At 53.3% G+C, this 23,522-nt stretch overlaps 1 protein-coding gene across 2 annotated transcripts in view; it reads left to right on the top strand.

Moving 5' to 3' along the window:
* Nucleotides 1-23,308, top strand: part of PRPF6 (pre-mRNA processing factor 6) — a 39,529-nt gene extending 16,221 nt beyond the window's left edge. The window contains exons 7-21 of one of the 2 annotated variants that reach the window (XM_080683162.1): nt 3,720-3,814; nt 4,153-4,309; nt 5,143-5,305; nt 8,069-8,187; nt 9,032-9,250; nt 11,660-11,782; nt 14,739-14,860; nt 16,294-16,432; nt 17,286-17,405; nt 17,674-17,850; nt 18,236-18,369; nt 19,003-19,094; nt 20,160-20,274; nt 22,019-22,145; nt 22,669-23,308. In XM_080683162.1, the coding sequence (XP_080539288.1) occupies nt 3,720-3,814; nt 4,153-4,309; nt 5,143-5,305; nt 8,069-8,187; nt 9,032-9,250; nt 11,660-11,782; nt 14,739-14,860; nt 16,294-16,432; nt 17,286-17,405; nt 17,674-17,850; nt 18,236-18,369; nt 19,003-19,094; nt 20,160-20,274; nt 22,019-22,145; nt 22,669-22,821 (2,055 nt within the window). In that variant the 3' untranslated portion in view covers nt 22,822-23,308. The remainder of the gene's footprint in view (nt 1-3,719; nt 3,815-4,152; nt 4,310-5,142; nt 5,306-8,068; nt 8,188-9,031; nt 9,251-11,659; nt 11,783-14,738; nt 14,861-16,293; nt 16,433-17,285; nt 17,406-17,673; nt 17,851-18,235; nt 18,370-19,002; nt 19,095-20,159; nt 20,275-22,018; nt 22,146-22,668) is intronic. The other variant, XM_080683163.1, reaches the window with a different exon arrangement.
* Nucleotides 23,309-23,522: the final 214 nt, after the last annotated feature.

The following is a 23,522-nucleotide window of genomic DNA, read 5'->3' on the forward strand; positions in this document are numbered from 1 at the left end:
GTGCCGTCCCTGTCCCATTACAGAGGGGCAGGGTTTTCTACATTCCAGCTGGTGGATGCTCCACCTGCGGGGATGTGATCAGTGCCAGCAACCGGGCACCCTGGCATGCGGACTCTCAGTGCGTGTGCTTTCTCCCTGCACCCTCAATAATCATAGCCCTTAGGAGGCTGGTACTCCATTCGATGCTCTGGAAGGAAGACCCAGGCAAAGTGGGAAGCCCGTTCTAATTAGGACATGCACAGCAGAAATCAGGAAGGAAGATAACTTTCAAGTTCGATTGTATATAAGTAGAAAACTTGTGCACAGTAGAAAGCACTCTAAAGTCAAGAGCACCGACAAATTGGGGGAAGACTCGTGCACATGACAATGGATGGCAGAGCAATGTATGTGATTCTGATTTGTGTTGGAGAGATGTGCACGCACACAGATATGTCTGCATTCCCCCCTGCCCCCCCACCCAGATGCCAGAGAATCGGGGCGGGGGGTGCAATGAAGATTCCTGGTAAATGCTTTAAAGCTGTGGTCGGCAAACCGCGGCTCGCGAGCCACATGCAGCTCTTTGGCCCCTTGAGTGTGGCTCTTCCACAAAATACCACGGCCTGGGCGAGTCTATTTTGAAGAAGTGGTGTTAGAAGAAGTTTAAGTTTAAGAAATTTGGCTCTCAAAAGAAATTTCAATCGTTGTACTGCTAATATTTGGCTCTGTTGACTAATGAGTTTGCCGACTACTGCCTTAAAGGAACAATTGCCTATACGTAGACACAGTGAAAGTGTTGCAGTGAACTCGCCCATCAGTGCCCTTGGATGCAGTGGAAGCACTTACATTTTCATTGATCTTTTACTGTACTTCTTCTTGAACTTATTTTAGATTTTAAAAAGTTATCTTTATTGTTGAAAGTTGTACTTGTTGAACTTTTGATGGTGAGCAGAGATTTTATAAAGACGGTTTGCTTCCACTTTTTGACTGTTGTGGCTAGTGCTGTTGTGAGCCTTGGTGCACAAATAGCTATTTGAGTCCCTGCTTTCAATTCTTTTGGGTATAAACGTAGAAGTGGAGTTGCTGGATCTATGGTGGTTCTGTATCTAGTTTTCTGAGGAGCCCCATACTGTCGCCCCCAGTGGCTGCACCATTTAGATGCCCACTGCAAAGAGGGTTTGGTTTCTCCACAACCTTAACAACATTTATTATGACTTTTTAAAATATGTTTTTGATTTTAGAGAGAGAAAGGAAGGGAGAGGGAGAGAGAAACATAGATGTGAGAGAGAATCATTGATTGGCTGCCTCCTATACGTGCCTCGACCGGAATCAAGGCCACCATCCTGGCATGTGCCTTGGCCTGGGATCGAACTGTGGTATTGTGGTACACAGGAGGACGCTCAGCCAGCTGAGCCACATTTGCCAGGGCTGTTTTCATTCATTCATTCATTCATTCATTCATTCATTCATTTATTTTTAAATATATTTTTATTAATTTCAGAGAGTGAGGGAGAGAGAGAGAGAAACATCAGTGATACAAGAGAAAATCATTGATCGCTGCGTCCTGCACACCCCACATTGGGGATTGAGTCCGCAACCTGGGCATGTGCCCTGACCAGGAATTGAACCTTGACCTCCTGGTTCATGGGTCGATACTCAACCACTGAGCCACACCAGCCAGGCTGTGTTTCTGTTCTTTCAGTACTGTGTTGGCTATCCTCGGTTAGATTTTATGGCCCTCCCGCCATATAAACTTTAGAATCAGTTTGTCAGTACCCACAAAATAACATGCTGGGATTCTGATTGGATTGTGTTGAATCTGCAGATCAAGTTGGGACGAACTGACATCCTGACAATATTAATTCTTCCTGTCCGTGAACATGGAATATCTCTCCCCATTGACCAAGTTCTTTGGTTCCGTTCATCAGAGTTTTATAGTTTCCTCACAGAGGTCTTGTATGTGTTTGTTAGATTATATACATATTAGTGTTTCACATCCTGGGTGCTGTTATAAAAATGGGATAGGGGCCCTAACTGGTTTGGCTCAGTGGATGAGCGTCGACCTGCGGACTCCAGGGTTCCAGGTTCGATTCCAGTCAAGGGCATGTACCTTGGTTGCAGGCACATACCCAGTAGGGGGTGTGCAGGAGGCAGCTGATCGATGTTTCTCTCTCATCCATGTTTCTAACTCTCTATCCCTCTCCCTTCCTTTCTGTAAAAAAATAAAAAAGAACGGGATAGGGTTTTTAAGTTCAGATCCCATGTGTTGGTTGAAGGCACCTGGGAAAGCAGTTGGCTTCTGCACATGAGCCTTGCACCCTGCCACCTTGCTGTAATTGTTTATTCGGGTTTTTTGTCTGTTTGTTTTAATATATTTTACTGATTTCAGAGAGGAAGGGGGAGGGAGAGAGATAAGAAACATCAATGATGAGAGAGAACCATTGATTGGCTGCCTCCTGCACACCCCCTACTGGGGATGAGCCCGCAACCCATGCATGTGCCCTTGACCGGAATCAAACCTGGGACCCTTCAGTCCACAGGCCGACTTTATCCACTGAGCCACACCAGCTAGGGCTGGGTTGGTTTTTTTATATATATATATATTTTATTGATCTTTTACAGAGAGGAAGGGAGAAGGATAGAGAGTTAGAAACATCAATGAGAGAGAAACATCAATCAGCTGCCTCCTGCACACCTCCCACTGGGGATGTGCCCACAACCAAGGTACGTGCCCTTGACCGGAATCGAACCTGGGACCCTTCAGTCTGCAGGCCGACGCTCTATCCACTGAGCCAAACTGGTTAGGGCTGGGTTGTTTTTTGATGGTTCTTTTGAACTTTCTGCATAAATACAGTCAAGTCCTATGAGCAGGGAGAGTGTGTTCTTTCCTCCCAGCCTGCGCCCCTTTTGTCCTTTTGTGGTCTTGCTGCATTAGCCAGGATCCTTTGCCCATTTTTTACTTGGGTTTTTGGTTTTTGTAATATCAATTTTAACACTCAGAGCTAGAGAGAAGGGTAGGATAATATAATTGTGTGTGCAGATTTAAATATAATTAGTTGAAATAATCAGTTTTTTAATTTTCTGATTCTTGGGTTTCACTCATTCTTAGACCTTTCTTTCTTTTTTTTTAATCCTCACAGGATATATTTTTTCCATTGCTTTTAGAAGGGAGGGGGTGGAGAGAGAGAAATATTTATGTAGAGAGAGGCACATCTATTGGTTGCCTCCGACATGCATTCCAACCGGGGGTGGGGAGTGAACCCACAACCCAGGTACGGCCTTGATCTGAATTGAACACTTCGACCACTGAGTCACACAGTCCAGGGCTCCGCTTGGAATTTTATGGCTTTTAAAAATATATTTTATTGATTTTTTTACAGAGAGGAAGCGAGAGGGATAGAGAGTTAGAAACATCGATGAGAGAGAAACATCCATCAGTTGCCTCTTGCACACCCCTCACTGGGGATGCGCCCGCAACCAACGCTCATGCACCTGACTGGAATCGAACCTGGGACCCTTGAGTCCGCAAGCCGACACTATCCACTGACCCAAACCGGCCAGGGCATGGTTTTATTTTTTAATATAAATCTGTGTTCTGTATAGATGAAATTGGTTCATCATCATCACAAACTGTTGTTTACCTGAAGATGTTTCCTGCTTCTAAAGTTTTCATACCCACTGGCAGGCAGGATGGGAGGGGTTCCAGGGCCCCTCTGACCAGAGTGGCCTGGCCTGTTTTGCAGGTGTCTGACTCTGTGAGTGGGCAGACTGTAGTCGACCCCAAAGGCTATCTGACAGATTTAAATTCCATGATCCCGACCCATGGAGGGGACATCAAGTGAGTGCTCTGAGGAACGGGGGGGTCGGAGCGGGACTCAGGTTGCCTAGAATGTTTGGATTTTCTTTGAAAAATATGCAGTCAAATAGGATGTGGGTGTTCTCAGAAGTATGTGGTGGAGTTGATTTTTCATTAAATCCATCTGTATCCCTTCATTGGACACATGTGCTTGGTGCCTGTCTGCATGGCTGCTGAGCAAGCTGGGAGTGCTGGCCAGGGTGAGCTGGGTCTCACCTGGCTTCAGCGCTCATATGAGTGCCTGTCTGTGCTGGTGCCCTCCCTGGGCTTGGGACACCTCAGCGCATGGCGGCCTGACTTGTGCCTCCTCACCCTTGTAGTGACATCAAAAAGGCACGACTGCTCCTCAAGTCCGTTCGGGAGACAAACCCTCATCACCCACCAGCCTGGATTGCATCCGCCCGCCTGGAAGAAGTCACCGGGAAGCTGCAAGTCGCTCGAAACCTTATCATGAAGGGGACAGAAATGTGCCCCAAGGTGAGGCGTGTGTGGGCCAGGAGGAACCCTCACTAGCAGGTATGGTTTAATGGCAGGATAACCTTAGCTGGAAAGGGTGAGGTTGGTCAGCGCACCCACCCCACCTCACCTGAAAATGCTAAAGATAAATGCTGATCTTAGGAGAAGATGCCACCCTTGTGAAGGTGGAGTGGTTAAATAAGCTTTAAAAAGGCAAATGAGACCCTCTAAGCCAGCGGTCACCAGCCGGTGGTCTGCAGAGCCCTGGTGGTCCGTGAGGTCCGAAAGGCTGGCGATCGCTGCTCTAGGTGACTGCGCTATTGGGCAGCCTGGGGTGCCTTTGACCTGAGAGGGCCTGTGCATGCTCACCTGGGCTCGTTCCTCTGCTGTGCTCCTCTCATGGGTGTGGCCCTTTCCCCACGCCAACAGGTGTGCCACAGCCACGGTCCCAAGCCTTGGCAGTACGAGAGGTCTGTGGTACAGCTGTGTTTGAGGCCAAGCACAGGGGGACTGGCCGGCGTGACTCAGTGGTTGAGTGTAGACCCCCACACCAAGAGGTGGCTGGTTCAATTTCTGATCGGCACACGAATGGGTGGGCTTGATCCCTAGTGGGGGTGCAGGAGACATTCAATCTATGTTGATGTTTTTCTCATTAATGTCTATTTCTCCCACTCCCTTCCTCTCTCTCTCTAAAAATCAATAAAAACATATTTTTTTTAAAAAGCCCTGGTGGATGGGTGTGGTCCGAGGAGCCAGCCGCGTGTCCTGAGGCTGTGTGCGAGTTCCAGGGGCTTCCGCTCCGTTGGGGCTTCCGGCTTGCATGTACACATGCCGTTCTTTCTGTTTGCCCACAGAGTGAAGACGTCTGGTTGGAAGCAGCCAGGTTGCAGCCTGGGGACACTGCCAAGGCCGTGGTGGCCCAAGCTGTCCGTCACCTCCCACAGTCTGTTAGGATTTACATTAGAGCAGCAGAGCTGGAAACAGACATTCGTGCCAAGAAGCGGGTTCTTCGGAAAGGTGAGCCTCCCTGGGGTGCCGCCAGGAGCCGTGTCCTGCTGTCTCCCGTGTGGTGTGGCTGCCTCCTCCACACCCGGTGCCCGTGCCCTGTGAGAGAGCAGCTTTCCTTCCATGGGTTTGCTCAGATGTTGCTGGGAGTAGGTAACGAGTGGGTGGCATCTTCAGGCCTTTTTCTGGCTGGGTTACCTCTGCCCTTTTCCTCTGTGGGGGGAGTTTCCACCTGGCTGAGATGCTCTGGCATAAATCCCACTCCTGCCTTTTCTTGCGGTGCAACCTGGCCATCGCTGTGGCCCAGGTATGGTGGACAGTGCTGGTTCAGAACCTGCTTCTGTGGGCTGGCTCAGGGGGGTGATGTGTGTGAGGGCGAGCTGCGCCAGCATCATGCAGGCCCCATGGGCAGCAGTCACCTCCCTAGGGTCAGGAGCCTGGTGTCTGGCAGGGAGAAGCACCAGAGCTCTGCGGTAGATGGACTTCTTCCTGTCCTGTGAGACTCCTGCACGTCAGTGGGTGGCCGCGCCTCGCTTTGCCTGGTGCTGTAGACGAGGCAGCGGGGGCTGTCAGGTGGGTCCCCTTGAACAGCTTGTTGCCAGGGAAACTGACTCCATCCAGGAATCACTGCCAAGATGCAGCTTTTGAGGGTGCTGTGTTTTTCATCCTGAGGGACTGATACACAGGATCTCGCTTCGCCGCCACATGGGCCTGCTGCTGATGTTTGTTCCAGAGCAGATGCTAGTCAGCTGGGAGGGAGCCTGAGTTTAGCACAGGTGCTGAAGATGCATTTGTGGCAGTGGGGGCAGTTTCCAGTGAGTGGTTTCCAGCTCTTGTGTTTAAGATGTATTTGAGTCACGTGTTAGAGGTGTGTGATGTCAGGCCTGCCGGTGTCATCACGTAGTTTCTGACTTTACCAGCTGTTTGATAGAGGCCAGGTGGCATTCACCTTGTGTGTGGCTCTGCCTGCAGGTGTGTATCACGTGCTCAGTGTTTTTCCTCTCACCCCTGCTTTCTTTTTTTAAATATATTTTTACTGATTTCAGAGAGGAAGGGAGAGGGAGAGAGAGATAGAAACATCAGTGATGAGAGAGAATCATTGGTTGGCTGCCTCTTGCACACCCCCTGCTGGGGAGTGAGCCTGCAACCTGGGCATGTGCCTTTGACCGGAATCGAAACCGGGACCATTCAGTCCGCAGGCTGATGCTCAATTCACTGCGCCAAACTAGCCAGGGCTCACCTCTGATTTCTTGATTGCAGCATTGCTATCCATTAAATTCTCAGAGCCAGACTCTTCAAAACGGAGCCAGGAGCAGAAAGTTAGTACCTTCTTTGGTAGAAATCAGCTTCTACCTTTTTTCAGCCAGGAAACGAGCTCTCTAATGACAAACACATTGAACTGAGCAGTTAGCATTATTTACTTAGGAAAGCTCTGCTGGCCCGCCCTGCACCGCGTGATGAATGGCTCCCCCCAGGTAACCTGGGTTCGTTTCCAGTTGGCTTGATATGTGGAGAGGGGATGGGCATGGAGGAGGCTCTGCCCAGGGAGGGGAGGAGAGAGGAGGATGGGACACACTGGCCATCCTGGACCTGGAGGGGCACAGGCCTTTAGGCTCTTCTTTTGGTCAGGGGAGCAACTGTGCTCAGGCGGAAGGAATGTGGAAACCCCAGCTGGCCTGGTTATGGTCCTGGTTCCTGCCCCTCCGTAGAGGGTTTCCCGAAGCAGCTCCTGTTCCCAGGTGTATGAGAAAGCCACTGCTGCCTCCCTGTGCACTTGGCAGCCACCACTGGAAAGGTCTGATGTTTGAAAACGAAGATGACGCCATTGATGACTTAGGGCACTGTGCAGCCCTCAGCCTCTGGTCTGTGAATCGGCTGTGGTCACAGTCGGTGCAGCTGACGTCCTGGGGCTCTGCTGGGAGAGCTTCAGCTTCATCTGCTAGTTTGAGACTTGAGGCTGAGTGACCTTGGGCGTGGTGCTTGACTTGAGTCGCAGTGTCCTCCTCTGTAAGGGTACACGTGGGTCGGGAGCCTTGTGCCTGGGCTTGGGCCATGGGCAACTTCCTGGTGTGCAGTACCATGCCGCTCTGTGAATCAGGGCACTCACATACAGCGGTTCTTTACCCGAGAGCATGGACTCTGGCCTGTAAGGCATGGCAGCCTGTAGCAGCCCTCATCGTCTGGTCACTGAGCACAGGGACAACACCTGTGTGTCCCTCCCCCGTCCCCCCCCCCCCCCCAAAGGGCTGTAGGCTGCCGTCACATCGGCCTCTGTGAGGTCCCGGCTTCTCACAGGCATTTCTTGTTCAGACTGCTCTTTTCCTGCCTGGCCTGTCCCTTATATGCTGCCAGCCACAGCATCTCGAGGTGGCCTTGACACAGCCTGGCAGAGCCTTGTATAAACCAGTCCCTGGGTCTCAAGGAACTAGCCGGCCTTCGGGTGCACACCAGTCTGGGCATGCACATCCCAGGGTCATTTGTTTTCCTTTCTCGTGCTCTCTGCACTCTCGCTCGCTTCTTCACTCACCACCTGCCTGCTGGACCTTCCTGTGTGGTGACTGCCTTCGGGTGCCTCTGTGTTGCTTTGTTTTCTAACATTGATTTTCAAGTGTGTATGGGGGTGGAGGGGATGCACCACCCCCAGCTGTCTGCTGTGCCCCAGGCCTTGGAGCACCCCTAGAAAGTGCAGGCCTGCTGTCCCAGCTGTCCCTAGGGCAAGGCTTCCTGACCCTGATGGCAGCAGCATCACTTCCCCTTTTCTGTGACCTTTCCCAGCCCTGGAGCATGTACCCAATTCTGTTCGCTTATGGAAGGCAGCGGTTGAGCTGGAAGAGCCTGAAGATGCTAGAATCATGCTCAGCCGAGCCGTGGAGTGCTGCCCCACTAGCGTGGAGGTGAGTCCTCCAGCCATCATCACTACCACTGAGGCGTGAGCCCAGGCCCAGTATCTGAAAGTGGCATCAGCTGGGCATTGAGCTCACCCAGGTGCAGTAAGAAGCCACAGGAAGCCGCCTGACAGCTACAGGCAGAGTGGGCAGCCTGGCTGTGGTCAGCCCGACCACTCTTTGGGCTGTGTGGAGCCCTCCTTCAGGCCTGGGGCCATGCAGAATTTGCAGATGGGACCTGAGGGGAGAGAGTGATAGAAATTATTGACACATCTTTCTGCCAACCCAGCAAGAGGTCGGCTTCTTGTCTCTGAGCTAGTTGGATTTCTCTAGTTTTAAACATTCAGGTTCACAGCAGTCTGTGCAGTGCTTTTAGTCTTGGTTTTATGATATCCAGTATGTATTTCATTATCCTGAGGGGTATTGCGAAATTTTCCAAACAAAATCAATCTTAATTCATTATATAAATATAAACAGAGCCTGTACACATGCTTGGTGTTGAAATGCTGCCGAGTCACCAGCTGGGGTATGAGAGCCCAGGAGGCTGAACACCCATGTGACCATTTAGCTTGTGAAGCAGCCTCCTGTCCTGTTCACCTCCGCTCCACACACACGACATACATTTCGTCAGTGTGTGGAACGGGTGACCACCTGTCACTTTTCCTGTTAACGAGACAGTTACTAAGTAAATCAGCAGCATAACTGAGCAGCTTTCAGATGTGAAAATGCTGCTGTCACGTTCATGGGCCCTGCTCAGGTGGTCCTTGAGAGCTCAGGCCTGGGAAGCACCGTGGGGCCACTGAGGCAGGCTCGCCACCTGCCCCTCGGGTCTCATGGCTGGCTTTCCACACAGCTGTGGCTCGCTCTGGCAAGGTTGGAGACCTATGAAAATGCCCGCAAGGTCTTGAACAAGGCCCGTGAGAACATCCCCACAGACCGGCACATCTGGGTCACGGCTGCCAAGCTGGAGGAAGCCAATGGGAACACACAGATGGTGGAGAAGATCATCGACCGGGCCATCACCTCTCTGCGGGCCAACGGTGTGGAGATCAACCGCGAGCAGTGGATCCAGGTGGGACTGCAGCTGCCCTCAGGGTCAGTGGCAGCTCCAAAAATGGATGTCCTCCCGCATGTGGCATCTCTCCTAGGACAGGGCTGTTGATGGTGCCTAGAGTCCCATGCTGGCATGTGGGGCTTTACTTGATCGCACTGCAGCTTTTTGTAGTGGCAAAGCCAAGTACACATTGAGGTTGGATGCTCTGAAGCCCTTTTAGCATGTGGACATGTGTCACTCATGTCACTTTGTGACTAGAAATAACACATCTAGAAGGGGTGACAGCCTGGCTAGTGTTGCTCAGTGGTTGAGCATCAACCCATGAACCAGGGGGGCACATGCCTGTGTTAGGGCTCGATCCCCAGTAGGGGGCTTGAAAGAGGCAGCCAATCAATGATTCTCTCTCATCATTGATGTTTATCTCTCTCTCCTTCTCCCTTCCTCTCTGAAATAAATCAAAACATTTAAAAAAAATAAAAGGGGTGAAAGACAGCCCTGGCTGATATTGCTCAGTGGTTTGTGTGTTGGGCCCCATGCAATGAAGGGTCTCAGGTTTGATTCCCAGTCAAGGGCACACACCTGGGTTGCAAGTTCAGTGTGGGAGGCAACCAGTTGATTTCCTTGTTCCTTTCTTCCTTTCTTCTTCCTTTCTTCCTTTCTTTCTCTTTCTCTCTCCCCCCCATCCACTCTCTCTAAAAATCAATGGAAAAAATATCCTTGGGTGAGGATTAACAAAAGAAATAAAAGGGGTGACAAAAGGTGTTAGCTGTGTGCTGGCTGCGTTTCAAGGCCTCTGTTCTGATATGTATGAAATGGCACTTGGGATAGCTTAGTGAGCATTTTATTTATTTATTTATTTATTTATTTATTTATTTTTTATTTATTTTTTTTTTTAAATATGTTTTATTGATATTTTACAGAGAGGAAGGGAGAGGGATAGAGAGCTAGAAACATCGATGAGAGAGAAACATCGATCAGCTGCCTCCTGCACACTCCCCACTGGGGATATGCCAGCAACCAAGGTACATGCCCCTGACCGGAATCGAACCCGGGACCCTTCAGTCCGCAGGCCGACGCTCTATCCACTGAGCCAAACCGGTTTCGGCACTTAGTGAGCATTTTAAAAATAAGTGGCTTTGGCCCTGGCTGGTGTGGCTTGATTGGTTGGTTGGTTGGGCATCGTCCTGTGCACCAAAGGGTTGCCAGTTCCATTCCTAGTCAGGACATATCCTCGGTAGGGGGCGTGTAGGAGGCAGCCAACCAATGTTTCTCTCTCTCGCTCCTTCTCCCTCTCTCTCTAAAAATCAATTTAAAAAAATACATTTCTATTGATTTTAGAGAGGAAGGGAGAGGGATAGAGAGAGAAAAACATCAACAATGAAAGAACCATTGATTGGCTGCCTCCTGCACGCCCCTTACTCGGGGGTTGAGCCCGCAATCCAGGCATGTGCAGAATCAAATCTGGGACCCTTCAATTCGCAGGCTGATGCTCTATCCACTGAGCCAAACCAGCTAGGGCTCTAAAAATCAATTTCTAAAAAAGTGGCTTTGAATTTCTTTTCATATATTTAAAAGTCATTTGCATTTTCTTTCTTAGAGAACTGTGTGTTGTATGTCTCTTGTGTTATTGGTCCATTTCCATTTGATGTGCAAGAGATACCAGTGATAGGTCTGTGTCTCCTGCTGTCTCCTCTCTCCTGCCCGAAAGCCCAGTGCTCCCCTGTGGCCAGCAGCCCCTGCCCCATGAGTGCTCCTGTGCTGGTCCCTCCCTCAGGTTTCTACCTTGCCGACTCTGCGCGAGGCTCATCTGCGCCCTGACAGGTCTCTCTGTTCCAGACTAACAGACACAAGTGTGTGTGAACTTGTCTTTCCTCCAGGCTCTTTGGAAGTTTCTTTAGCGTAGGAGCCTCTTCTTGCCACTGAGTTGCCTCCATAGCACTTTGTGCACAGTTAGTGCTTATTTAATGTTTGTTGAGTGGTGGGTGCAGCTTCATCCAGTCGTTAGCCATTTGTTGAGCAATGATCTGCTGGGATGGGTACACCAGTGAGCAAGACAGACAGTCAGAACCTGTGGAGCCCACACACCTGCAGTCTGCAGTACCAGGGCGCTCGGTTCTCGCTGTCCGGCAGCAGAGTACCCCGTGGAGCAGGGGTCCTCAAACTACGGCCCGCGGGCCACATGCAGCCCGCCGAGGACATTTATCCGGCCCGCCGGGTGCCGCTGCCTGTCCTGCTTAGCAGCTGACTCGTCCCGGGCCCGCAGTGCGCATAGGAATTTGTTCATAGTTGTTTTTTTTTAAACTATAGTCCGGCCCTCCAATGGTCTGAGGGACAGTGAACTGGCCCCCTGTTTAAAAAGTTTGAGGACTCCTGCCATGGAGCCTCTGCACCCTGCTGTGGATTCAGTTTTGTGTCCCTCCCTCTCAGGATGCTGAGGAATGTGACAAGGCGGGCAGTGTGGCCACCTGTCAGGCAGTCATGCGAGCTGTGATTGGCATTGGGATCGAGGAGGAGGACCGGAAGCACACCTGGATGGAAGACGCCGACAGTGTGAGTCTGGTCCTCGGGTCTGGAGTCTCTTTGCTTGGGTTTGAGAATCTCTGATCTGCTGGTGTGTAGTCATCATTGCCGTTGTAAGAGATAGCTATTTCTAACCCAGGTCCACATGAAGAGCTGCTTTTTTAACACTCACTCGCCTGCAGAGCTCTGGGAGGACCGGACCCCAGGCTCACATGCTTCCTTAGCTGTTTACCTCTGGGCATCTGGTTGGTCCCCATCCCCTGGTTTCTGTTATAAATGGCACTCAGAAGACATTTTGCACACAAAGCTTTTGCCTACTTTGAGATTATTTCCTTAGAACAGTTGTCTAGAGAAGACATAGGGTCACAGTCAATAAACACAGTTAAAGTATTTTATCCCTTGTATGTAGCCCTTTTTTAGCTTTTTTATTTTGAAATAATTTTAGCCTTACCTAAAAGTAGCAAAACTCTATGAAGAATTCTTATGCCTTTCACCCAGAATCCACCAGACTTACCCATTTTACCACATTTGTTTTCTCAGTCTCCACATGCACACACATGCTCCTCATTTTTCTCTGAACCCTTTGAGAGTAAGTTGTAGATGGCATGGCCCTTTACATCTCAAGACCTCAGTGTGTGTTCTCTAAAGGAGGGCACTCGTGAGCTTGCTGACACTTGTGCACAAGCTCAGCACAGCTCTCCGTTGGGTGGGGGTGTTGGTGCAGGACTGTTAGTCAGCTGCAGGCTCTATCAGATGTCAGCGGTGGGCTCAGCTGCGTTCTGTTGCATAGCTGCCAGGTCACTTCCTCGGGTCTCCATGGCCTGAGGAGGGCTCTGGTCTGTCTCTGGTTTCCACGAGTCTGGTGTATTTGAGGCGTACGGGCCAGTGGTTCTGTGGGGCCCCTGGATTCAGCCTGCACCGTGTCTCATGGGCGGGTTGAGGTTCTGCATCTTGGTGGGGATTGCGTCTTCCCGGCGGGTTGTGCTGGGGGACGTCTGCACCCATTCAACTCTGACCAGCTCAGGTGGCACTTGCCAGGCTGGCCAATGGAAGGTTACTGGTTTTCCCCTTTTAATTAATCAGTATTTTATGGGGAGACACTTTGAGACTCCCCACATCTTGTTTCTTGCCAAACTTTAACCTGAGGGTCCATTAAGTTTGGCCTGTGTCAGTTATTGCCATGGTATTTGCCAAATGGAGGTTTTTTAAATGTTGTTTCTTCTGATTGATTAGAGTTTATTAGTAGGAATTCTACAGTAAAGAACAGCCTCCCTCTCTCCCTCATTCATGTGGCGTCCACTCCTTTACATCAGGAGAGAGTGAGGGTCCCACTCCATTCTCTGGGAGTCTGTCCACCATGGCCATCATCCCAAGTCCTGTGTGCACTGTGGCCCCCCGCCCCTCCCCGAAGGTGGTGTTGGCAGTGCCCCGGCCTGCAGACGGCCTGTGCACACTGACCACACACTTGGGTCACAAGACACAGGCCAACTGCGACATCTTGTTACAACCTTTTAATATGTAATACGACATACAAAAGTATGAAGAATCCTTATATAATAAAAGCCTAATATGCTAAGTGTCCAATCATTTGTTTGACAGGTTGCTATGATGTGCATTGACCACCAGGGGGCAGACGCTTCAACCAGTTGGTTAGCTTGCTGCTGGGGGTCCAGCCGATCGGGACTGGGCAAGACGGGCTGGACACGCCCTAGAGCCCTCCCTCGGTCCCTCCCCAGTCCCTATTGTGCACCGGTGGGGTCCCTTGGCCTGGCCTGCGCCCTCTTGCAATCTGGCACCCCTCGGGGGATGTCCACAGGCCAGGCCCAGGGATCCCACCGGTGCACCGGGCCTCTAGTAATTTAATAAACATCCACACAGACTCTGTGTTGGGAGGAAATCTCTAAACACCCAGAAGACTCCAGACCCTGGTTGCCGAGCCTCTATTTATTCCAAATGCAGTTAGACACTGTGCCTGTTTGCTTTCCTTACTGTTGGCCTCATGGAGGTGTGGTGGGCGTCGCCCTGCGGACAGCAGCAGCGGGGGGGGGGGGGGGGTAGGGGTAGGGGAAGGTGGCACCTGCAGCCTGAGCTGGTGCCGGTGTCCTCGTTTCCATCCCCTTCGCAAGCACTGGAGTGCACAGTTCTCAGAGGCTGTGCTCCTAAGCGGAGCGGAGGTGTTTGTGCTTGGAGTGTGGAGCGTTTTCCTGGGGCTCTCACACCAACAGGCCTGGCCTAGCTGTCATGTGAGCCTATGGGGCTTGGGGCCACGGCTGTGGTGGACGGAGGCCCGAAAGCCTTTGTGACTGGCCTCCAGGACCTTGGTCAAAAGTGATGATAAGGGTGCAGGCCAATGTGCCCGGATCTGATTCTCACTTCACCAGGTGCTTGCTCCTGGTCAGGACACGCCCACGGCAGGGCCTTCTTGGTATCTGTGGTGTTGGCTCGGCAGAGCCATGGAACTGAGGAGGGACCCAGTCTGAAGTTGCTGAAATGGGAAGTAGCCTTGGTTGACTCAGGTGCCCTCCTTGTACGAAGACTGCACAGGTGTGAGGCTGCTTGTCCAATTTCAGTTCATGTCCTACTTGCAAAGCTTTGTTCCTGACACACTTCCTAATGGATTTTCATCTCAAGACACAAGCCTGTTCTTGACATGAGAGGACTTTAAGTATCTGCGGTGTGTGTGTGACTTACAGTTAAAATACATACTACACTTTTTTTTCAAAAGGACCTCACATGCATGGCTGTGTTCACCCCGTGCCCGCCACTCCCCTGCAGCCGTGGTGGGTGTTCCTCGCACCAGCTCCCATGGTCTGTCTGGGCTGGCAGGCCACCCCGTCACAGCCCCACATGCTCCCACTTTTGTGCTCACACCCCATCCTCCTGGGGTTTCCCTCCTGTGTGGTATGGTTTCTAACAGAGGGCGCCATTGGGGAGGGCGCCACACCTCCTGCTCCGAGGCCCATTCTTACACCTGTCTCTGCTCTAGTGTGTGGCCCACAATGCCCTGGAGTGCGCACGAGCTATCTATGCCTACGCTCTGCAGGTGTTCCCCAGCAAGAAGAGTGTGTGGCTGCGAGCCGCCTACTTTGAGAAGAACCATGGCACCAGGTACGTGGGGGACTGTCTACCCTGCATTCAGCTGCACCTCCAGCTCTAGGCTATGTGATGCTCCCCACAGATGGGCGAGTGCCTGGCCTTGAACTTGGCAGCTGGAGCTGTCCCTGTGGCTCCTCGGGCGATAGGGTTATCACTGTTGTATCGTTGTGGCACTAAGGTGCAGAGGGGCCTCTCTGCCAAAGCAAAGCACCTGCAGCCTAGCCTGGGGGTTCCTGGGTGCTGGAGCTCAGGGCCCGGAGTCCGTGTCTTGCCAGCTCTGGCTCCATCAGCTCTGGCTCCATCAGTGTGGGCGGGGCGGCATCTGGGCCCAGGCAGGCATGGTTTTCATTTAAATTGTGCTGGCTTTGGGTTGGAGTTGGGTTTTGTGCTCTGAGGAGGTCCTGGATAATTTTCTCTAATTGTGCTCTGTAATTGAAAAAACCTTCAGACCTGCCTCGGTGCCACAGTCGCTGATTAGATTAGGTGTTGCAATTCTGGTGGTGAGTGGGCTGCCGGGGCATTGGCTCACGTCACTGTGCACCCCTTGCCCAGGCCGTGTGCTGCTGTCCTGGGTGCTGGTGGGATGGCCTTGCTGATTCACCAGGGCTGCCGCTGGGAGCATTGAGACCTCTTTCCTGTCTTTGGTGCTTTTGTCCCCTCCTCTTTCCTGCCAGCTGGTTTGTGTTGTGGAGTTCACTCCTTTGGGGACATTTTGAGTTCACCCTGTACAAGTTCGCCTCGGATGTCTTCTGCCTAGCAGAGCCTGCCCTCCTAGCTGTGGCCTTGGGGGCACTGCTGCTGTTGGTCCTGGGCTCAGAGCAGCCCCTCCTCCCATCTGGCACCTGTGCCATCTGCTGACTCAGGAGGGTGAGGGAGGCGAGTGCTTGGGGTTGGGGTCTCGGTCCCGGGTTGTGTGCTGTCTGGCTTCCTGCACAGGGTCTCGCTGCTGAGGTCTGAAGAGGTCACCTGTGCCAGGTGGCATGAAAGAGGGGCGGTGGGCTTTACACCTGGTACCCAGGCTGGCCGTCTTCTTACTCAATAGTGACCTAAAATAACTTTCTTCCAATAAGATAGTGTCTCTGGATGCCAGAGAGTGGGTGGAGGCCATAATCTTTATCAGCGGATCTGTGGCTAGAGATGAAAGGCTCTCCTGTCACCCAGACTGTGACATTACCACTCCCTCCAGGACATGCGGCTGTAAAAGGGTCTCCTAAGACGTTCTTCTATCAGGCTCTGCTATTTGAACAATGCGCCACTTTGTAGCACCCTCTGCAGTAGTTGATTTTAGAACCTTTATGGAGAGAAGATTTCCCCGCACTCTCCCCATCGTAAACCTGGTCAATCATTGATGGTGTCGGACTTTGGAGCAGTAACTGTCTTTTCAGTGCCCGCGCCACGGCTGCAGTGCCCTGTGCGCTTGTGGTGACCGTGGGCCTGTCTTGCAGGGAGTCCCTGGAAGCACTTCTGCAGAGGGCCGTGGCCCATTGCCCCAAAGCGGAGGTGCTGTGGCTCATGGGTGCCAAGTCCAAGTGGCTGGCGGGCGATGTGCCTGCGGCGAGGAGCATCCTGGCTCTGGCCTTCCAGGTGGGTGAGGTCGGCTGTGTTGTAGGGCACTGGTTCACGCACCTCCTCAGGTCTCCTCCCGCCCACCCATGGTGCTGACCCTAGGGGGCCGTGTGTGATCACAGTGCATAGGACTCAGGCAGCTGTGCAGGCAGCTGGGGCCCCACGAGGACCTGAGAACAGGGAAGATGGCCCAGCTGGTAGACATCTGCCTCTTGGTCACCACCACTCTGTGTGACCACCGGCTAAATGTTCCGGAACACACAACACAGGGCGAGCAGGAACATTCCCGGGGTGGGGGGCGGGGAGGATGGAGCACACAGTGAGTGACAGCTGGGCTTCGACATGGAAGTTAGGTCATCCAGTTCTTGGAGCAGGGAGCCCTGTGCCCCTTGCTTCAAGCAGTCAGCCACCCCACCTGGCCACATGGGTCACACGTGGGCAGCATTACATCAAGGCATCTGCACCCAGCCAGGCTTGTCATGGCTGGTGTACCTTCCTTTTATTGCCACATCCAATATCCTGATACAGTACTTTGTGATAGTGTGGGCGTTTGTCAGTAGTTTGCAGCATCTTTGTATAAACTGGGGTGCTGTATACAGGTGGAGCTGTTGTGACTCTGGCTAGCATGACAAAGGCTGTAGTTCTAGAGGGATTACAAGAGAAGGGCTGGCATGGAACTGGCTGTGCCCTCTGCTGTCTCATTCCCCCATCTGCCCTGACCCCACTGCCAGTCACTGTAGTGCCACTTTTGGGTTGGCGTGATCAGCATGTGTGGCCAGTGTGCTCCCAGGAGGCTGCTTGTGTTAAGTGAGCCCAGCCTTGCTCACTTCTGTCCTGTGCCCACCTTGGCTCTGCTGGGCTCACCCTCCAGGCCAACCCCAACAGTGAGGAGATCTGGCTGGCGGCCGTCAAGCTGGAATCGGAGAACAATGAGTATGAGCGGGCCCGGCGGCTGCTGGCCAAGGCTCGGAGCAGCGCACCCACTGCCCGGGTGAGCAGAGTGGCTCAGGCCACGTGGGGTCTCCTGTTCTGCAGTGTCGGGAAGGGGGCGGTAGGGGAGGACCTGAGGCCAGGACACTGTAGGCTCACCACAGCTGCAAGGCAGCTTACAAGGTGAATAGCTGGACAAACAGCATTTAAGGCGACCTGTTATGTGACCTTTCGCATCTACCACAAAGGCGCCAGCCGAGCCCAGGCCCAGTACTAGAGGCTGGGCCAGAGCCGGGTGGGGTGGCTGACTGATGTGTGCCTTCCCCCAGGTGTTCATGAAGTCTGTGAAGCTGGAGTGGGTGCTGGGGAACATTGAGGCCGCCCAGGAGCTATGTGAGGAGGCCCTGAAGCACTACGAGGATTTCCCCAAGCTATGGATGATGAAGGGGCAGATCGAGGAGCAGGAGGAACAGACAGACAAGGCTCGGGAGGCCTATAGCCATGGGGTGAGCTCTGCACGCTGCACACTTGGGCCCAGTGGTCAGCACCTGCTTAGCCCCTGCTGGGCCTCATCCCCTGCTCAGGGCAATGCTTCTGGGCACTCCCGATGGTGTCTGACAACCCGACTCGGGGTCCTTCAAAGCTGTATGCACTGCACGCGGTGCAGTTTACGCCGTCTCTAATGTACAACTGCTGTGTGCACACCCTGTACACGTGTGCCCAGCACAGCCATGCACATAAAACCTTTAACCAAGGCATGAAGTGGATGTGTCTCCATGTACATGGGCAGCCTGACTCTCTGGCTTGAGGAGCTGGCCATAGCTGTCACAGCCCCTCCCAGATCCCAGCCAAGTCCCCTCTCTCTTACTTGTCTGTCTTTCTTGGCCACAGCTGAAGAAATGTCCCCACTCCACACCCCTGTGGCTTTTGCTTTCCCGACTGGAGGAGAAGATCGGGCAGCTGACCCGAGCTCGGGCCATTTTGGAGAAGTCTCGCCTGAAGAACCCGAAGAACCCTGGACTGTGGTGAGGCTCGGGCCAGCTCACGCTCGGGCGCCCTCGCTGGTGCTGCTGGGCAGTGTTTCCAGTTCAGGCTTCGCAGGAAGAGTGACAGGTCCCGGTTGTGAAGAGGGTTCAGCCCAGGTGCTCAGATGTAGTTTAACTTGTCTCTGAGAGCAGGTGTCCAGGGGAGCCAGCAGCTAATGATGGGGGATCAAGGATGGAGGAAGTTACGAGCTGCTCCATAGAAGACGTGGCGTCTAGGCGAGACCTTGAGGGATGAATAGGAGTTTCTCGGGTGAAGATGGCGTTTTGCCCACAGGAAACTGCATACAGAGGTGCAGCGCAGGTCTCAGAGTCAGGGCTGGAGCGTGCAGCGGGGGCTGAAGGAGACACCCTTGTGTTGTGCACTCGCAGCCGCCGCAACACGCCAGTCTGTCCTCCCACCCATCTTCCTGGCACTAGAGGAAGACCAAGAGTGCCGATGCCCTGAAGAAACACGATGTCAGGGTCCCAGGCTCCGGGCAGGGCCATTACAGTGTGGTACCAGTGCGTCCCTGCTCCCTGTGGCAGCGTGGGCAGCTCCCGCTGCTGCGGCTCTGCTCGGGTTATCTGTCCGCGGACAGGCACTAGACCTCCCTCTGGGGCATGTGTCCTCAGGTTGGAGTCCGTGAGGCTGGAGTACCGTGCAGGGCTGAAGAACATCGCCAACACGCTCATGGCCAAGGCGCTGCAGGAGTGCCCCAGCTCCGGTAAGGCCTACTGGGTCCCAGGCAGGGCTGCAGGCACTTCCTGGGTGGTGGGTCCCAAGATTCAGTGGACTGTTCACAGTGTTTGGTTTGCATGAGTCACTTTAGTCAGAAGGTTTATTAACACGGTCATTGAGACATTGCAACTGAATTCACCGTCAGGGGCATTCCATTTCCTGTTCTGAGGTGCTGCCACTTCTTTCCTTCATCTTTTACTCTGTTACCCCAAGTCTGTGAGGGATGCACATGCAGTATAAACGGATTTGGAGTGAAAGGGAATGAAACCACCTCTAAGCCACTGCTCAGAGACCACTACTTTGAGCTTTTTGTAAAGTAATGAAGTATGTTTAGTTTTTATGTTTTTTCCATTGCTTTCTAGAGAGAGTAGAAGAGAGGGGAGGGAGGGAGGGATGGAGGGAGAAAGAGAGAGAGAAATATTGATGTGAGAGACACACATCAACTAGATTGCCTCCCGCAGGCGCCCCAACGAGGCAGGGAGCAAACCTGCAACCCAGGTACATGCCCTTGACTGGGAGTCGAACCCATGGCCCTTCGGTGTGTGGGCTGACACTCTAAATCACTGAGTAACACTGGCTGGGGCTAGTATGTTTAGTTTTGTGCCTTTTTTTAAAAGCTGAAAAGTTGATGAGAATTTTCCATTATCGGTGACTCTTCAAGGATGCAAATTATAAAATTTTGTAAATATGACAGCACCGCTCAACTGCTACTCAATTTTTAATCTGATTTTAATTCAGTATTACAACCTTTCTGTGTGAATCTTGACTAGCATTTCTGATGGTTTTATTACAATTGACTCTTGGATGGATGTGGAATTACTTAGTCAGCAGGAGTGAGGCCTCGTTATTTCCAACTCGTCATCCCCAGAAAGTTGTCTAGTCTGTGCCTTTGGTGCTGCGGGTCCTAGGCGGGCTGCGGGACAGCGGGCTTATGTGGTCTTTGTGGTGCCCCCCAAAGCAGGACCCTCCTCTCGGGCAGCTGTGTTGGCCGGACAGGCAAGTTTCCGAGCCAAGGTCAGAGTCTGAGGTATGGCATCTTTGTGAATTTCAGGTGTCCTGTGGTCTGAAGCCATCTTCCTTGAGGCCAGGCCCCAGAGGAAGACCAAGAGTGTCGATGCCCTGAAGAAATGTGAGCACGACCCCCACGTGCTCCTGGCCGTGGCCAAGTGAGTGGAGAGACCCTGCGGGGCTGCTTCCCGCCAGGGTCCACCTGGTCTCTGAAACAGGGCAGGCTCCCTGGTCCTTGGTCCCTAGACCTCTGTAGCGAAGCGCTTTGGCCTCTTGGAGCAGAGGCCATGCGGACATGAGCTGCCTGGATTGCCTGGTCCCCTCTGTTCAGTCCTTCAGATGGGACTGCTCCTCTGTGTCTGCCACTTTGTAGCTACACACATATGTGCCCTGGGTTTCAAGACAGAGACAGACTTCGAATGTTGGTCCACACAATTTAATTCATAAGCAAAGCCCCTCTGGCTGAAAGGGCTGTAAGCAAGGGAATTGTCTCCCAGGCCAGGGGAGAATGTCGCTCCTGGGTGGCCTGGGAGCCATCGGGGCCCTGGGTCCGGCTGTCAGTGCCTGGGTTGCAGAAATGCCACCTCCTTTAGGGCAAATGGTCTCCGGGCAAAAGGAGGTCAGTGACCTCACACCATGAGTTTGTGTGTCGGGTGCTGGGTCAGGGCTCCCTGGGGAGGTGTGAGCTGTGTGGGGCGTGGGAAGGAGCTCAGGGTCTTGGAAACACTGGGTGAGGTTAGTGGAGCGTCTTGAGAGCTGCTGCTCCCTGCTTGCTTGCAGGAGGACTTCCTGAGAAGAGTGGGACCTACGTGCAGGGCAGGGCTTGCATATGGATGGCTCCTGGGGCTGCTCCTGGGAGAGGTGGCACCTAGGTGGTCAAAGCCTGAGCCGGGAATGTGCCCAGCTGGCCTTAGAGCTCTTCCTCAGGTGCTGCCCAGCACCTTCTCTCACAGCTATGGGGACAAGGGCTTCCCACAGGCTCCTGAGGCCTGTCAGGGCTCCCTCCCTCCTGTACTGTGCTTCCGCCTCCCAGAGTGACCTTTATGTGTGCCACTCAGATAGGGCGGCCATAAACCTCATAAAAGGCTTTGCTAAAATCAACAAGTCACTCCTTGCTGTTCCCAGGCTGGTGTTCTGTGTGCCTGCTATCTGGGTTTGTGCTCTTTAAATCACAGTTTATCTAACACCAAGCAATTAAGAATACCACAAGGCTTAAAAAACAATCAAGCTATCATTGCATCCAATTACTCCGTTTCGTTACAGACCGGCCCCAGCAGCTGCCTGGAGTGGAGAGTTAGTGGGCCCTCCTCTGCGTTGGTACCTCTGGCGAAGAGGGAGGCGGGGCTGGGTGGAGGGTGGAAGCAAGTGCTCCCACCGTCCTGCCCTACCTGACGTGCAGAGGGCTCTGTGGACCCTCAATATGGTCGCGGGTGGTTCTCTCCCGTGACCTGGTTCCAGGTATCTGTGTCTGCCGTGCCCAGGTGCCTGTGCTGACCTGAGGCCCTCTCCTCGGGGTTGGCTGCCTGATGGGCAGGAGCAGGCTAGACCTTCCCTTCCTTCCCAAATCAAAACCTTAGTTCACATTTTTGTCATTTTCCTTTCATCCCCTTGTATTTTACCTGGAGGAAAGAGGGATGTGAAGGAGTGCAAGTTCCTTCCTCCGTGTGGGTTTTCTCAGAAACAGTTTGGTTAGACACTTGGAGAACGGCTCCAGTTTTGTGACCTGCACGGTTTCCAGGTGGCCAGGCCCCTTCCTCAGCCTCCTGGGGGAGCCCAGGGCTTGCAGGGAGGACAGGTGCCTCAGTGGATCTCGGGGCTCATGCTGCACCCACACATGGGGAGGCTGGAACCAGGCCATCGCTGGCCGCTCACCCTGGGTTCTCCCCCTTCTGCTTCCGACAGGCTGTTTTGGAGTGAGCGGAAGATCACCAAGGCCAGGGAGTGGTTCCACCGCACCGTGAAGATCGACTCCGACCTGGGGGACGCCTGGGCCCTCTTCTACAAGTTTGAGCTGCAGCACGGCACAGAGGTCTGCACCCGCGCCAGAGGGTGGGAGGCCGGGGGGGGCAGGACACGGACAGCAGCTCTGCTGACAGCTTCTCCTCTGCAGCTGTTTGCTGGTTACAGTTCTGTAGCCTCTCAGCCTGAAATGTAGGTGTTTGGGCCTGTTAAGTGGCCTGTTAGCATCTCAGTTGGTGATGGGGTCCCAGTAGAAATGAGGATGGATTCCAGGGCCTGAGGATTGTCCTTGTGCCTCGGTGGGTCTATCTGCCCGGTATGGCTTCCAGGGGAGCCTGGGCTCACAGGGTGGGGTGCCCACGAGAAGTTGACTTTGCCTTTGAGGGAGGTAGGGGCTTGACTCTGCTGTACATCTGGGTCAAGGCCTGCCCCAAAGTCATCTGTCCGGTGGGGTGCAGTGGGTGCTGCTCCCAGCAGGAGGGCCCTGCCCTGCTGCCAAGCAGGGCCCAGGCTGGGGCTGATGTGCACAGTGGGACAGGTGAGGAAGAGCCTGGGAGGAGCCCTGTCTCAAGAGCCCTCTGGTCCCCACCCAGGAGCAGCGGGAGGAGGTGAGGAGGCGCTGCGAGAACGCCGAGCCACGGCACGGGGAGCTGTGGTGCGCTGTGTCCAAGGACATCACCAACTGGCAGAGGAAGATCGGGGAGATCCTCGTGCTGGTGGCAGCCCGCATCAAGAACACCTTTTGACTGGGTGGTCCCTCTGGGCTGGGGTCTTGGGGCGGGTGGGCGAGGGTGCCTGCCTGCCATGTCTGGACGGAGTTGGAGGGGCCCGAGCGGTCTCTGCTCTGGAATTAAAGTTTTTCTAGGTAGTGTATAGGGTTGGTGACCTGTTGGTTTTCTCTGGGCCTCCTGCCGTGTGCTGTGCGACAGTCTGGTCTGGATGGCTCAGCGCTCTCGTGTGCAGGGAGGCCTCTGAGAGAGGAAGGTGACTCGGGGGGTAGGTGGTAGAAGTGCACCTTCAGGCCGAAACCGGTTTGGCTCAGTGGATAGAGCGTCGGCCTGCGGACTCAAGGGTCCCGGGTTCGATTCCGGTCAAGGGCATGTACTGTGGTTGCGGGCACATCCCCAGTGGGGAGTGTGCAGGAGGCAGCCGATCGATGTTTCTCTCTCATCGATGTTTCTGGCTCTCTATCCCTCTCCCTTCCTCTCTGTAAAATATCAATAAAATATGTTTAAAAAAAAAAGAAGTGCACCTTCACTAGTGACTTGTCTGTCCCCTCTGGAGCCTGCAGCTCCTCTGGAGGGGGCACCAGATCACAGGTTCGCAGGGGGAGGGGGGAGGCTTTTGTGAGTCTGAGTGCACACAGCCACGTCCTCAGGTGCCTCCAGAGCCAGTTGCCAAAGGATGCCTGGGAGGTCCTCGGGCTGGTGTTGGAGGAAGATGTCAC

This window comes from Plecotus auritus (genome assembly GCF_963455305.1).
Source record: "Plecotus auritus genome assembly, chromosome: 8".
Classification (NCBI taxonomy): domain Eukaryota; kingdom Metazoa; phylum Chordata; class Mammalia; order Chiroptera; family Vespertilionidae; genus Plecotus; species Plecotus auritus.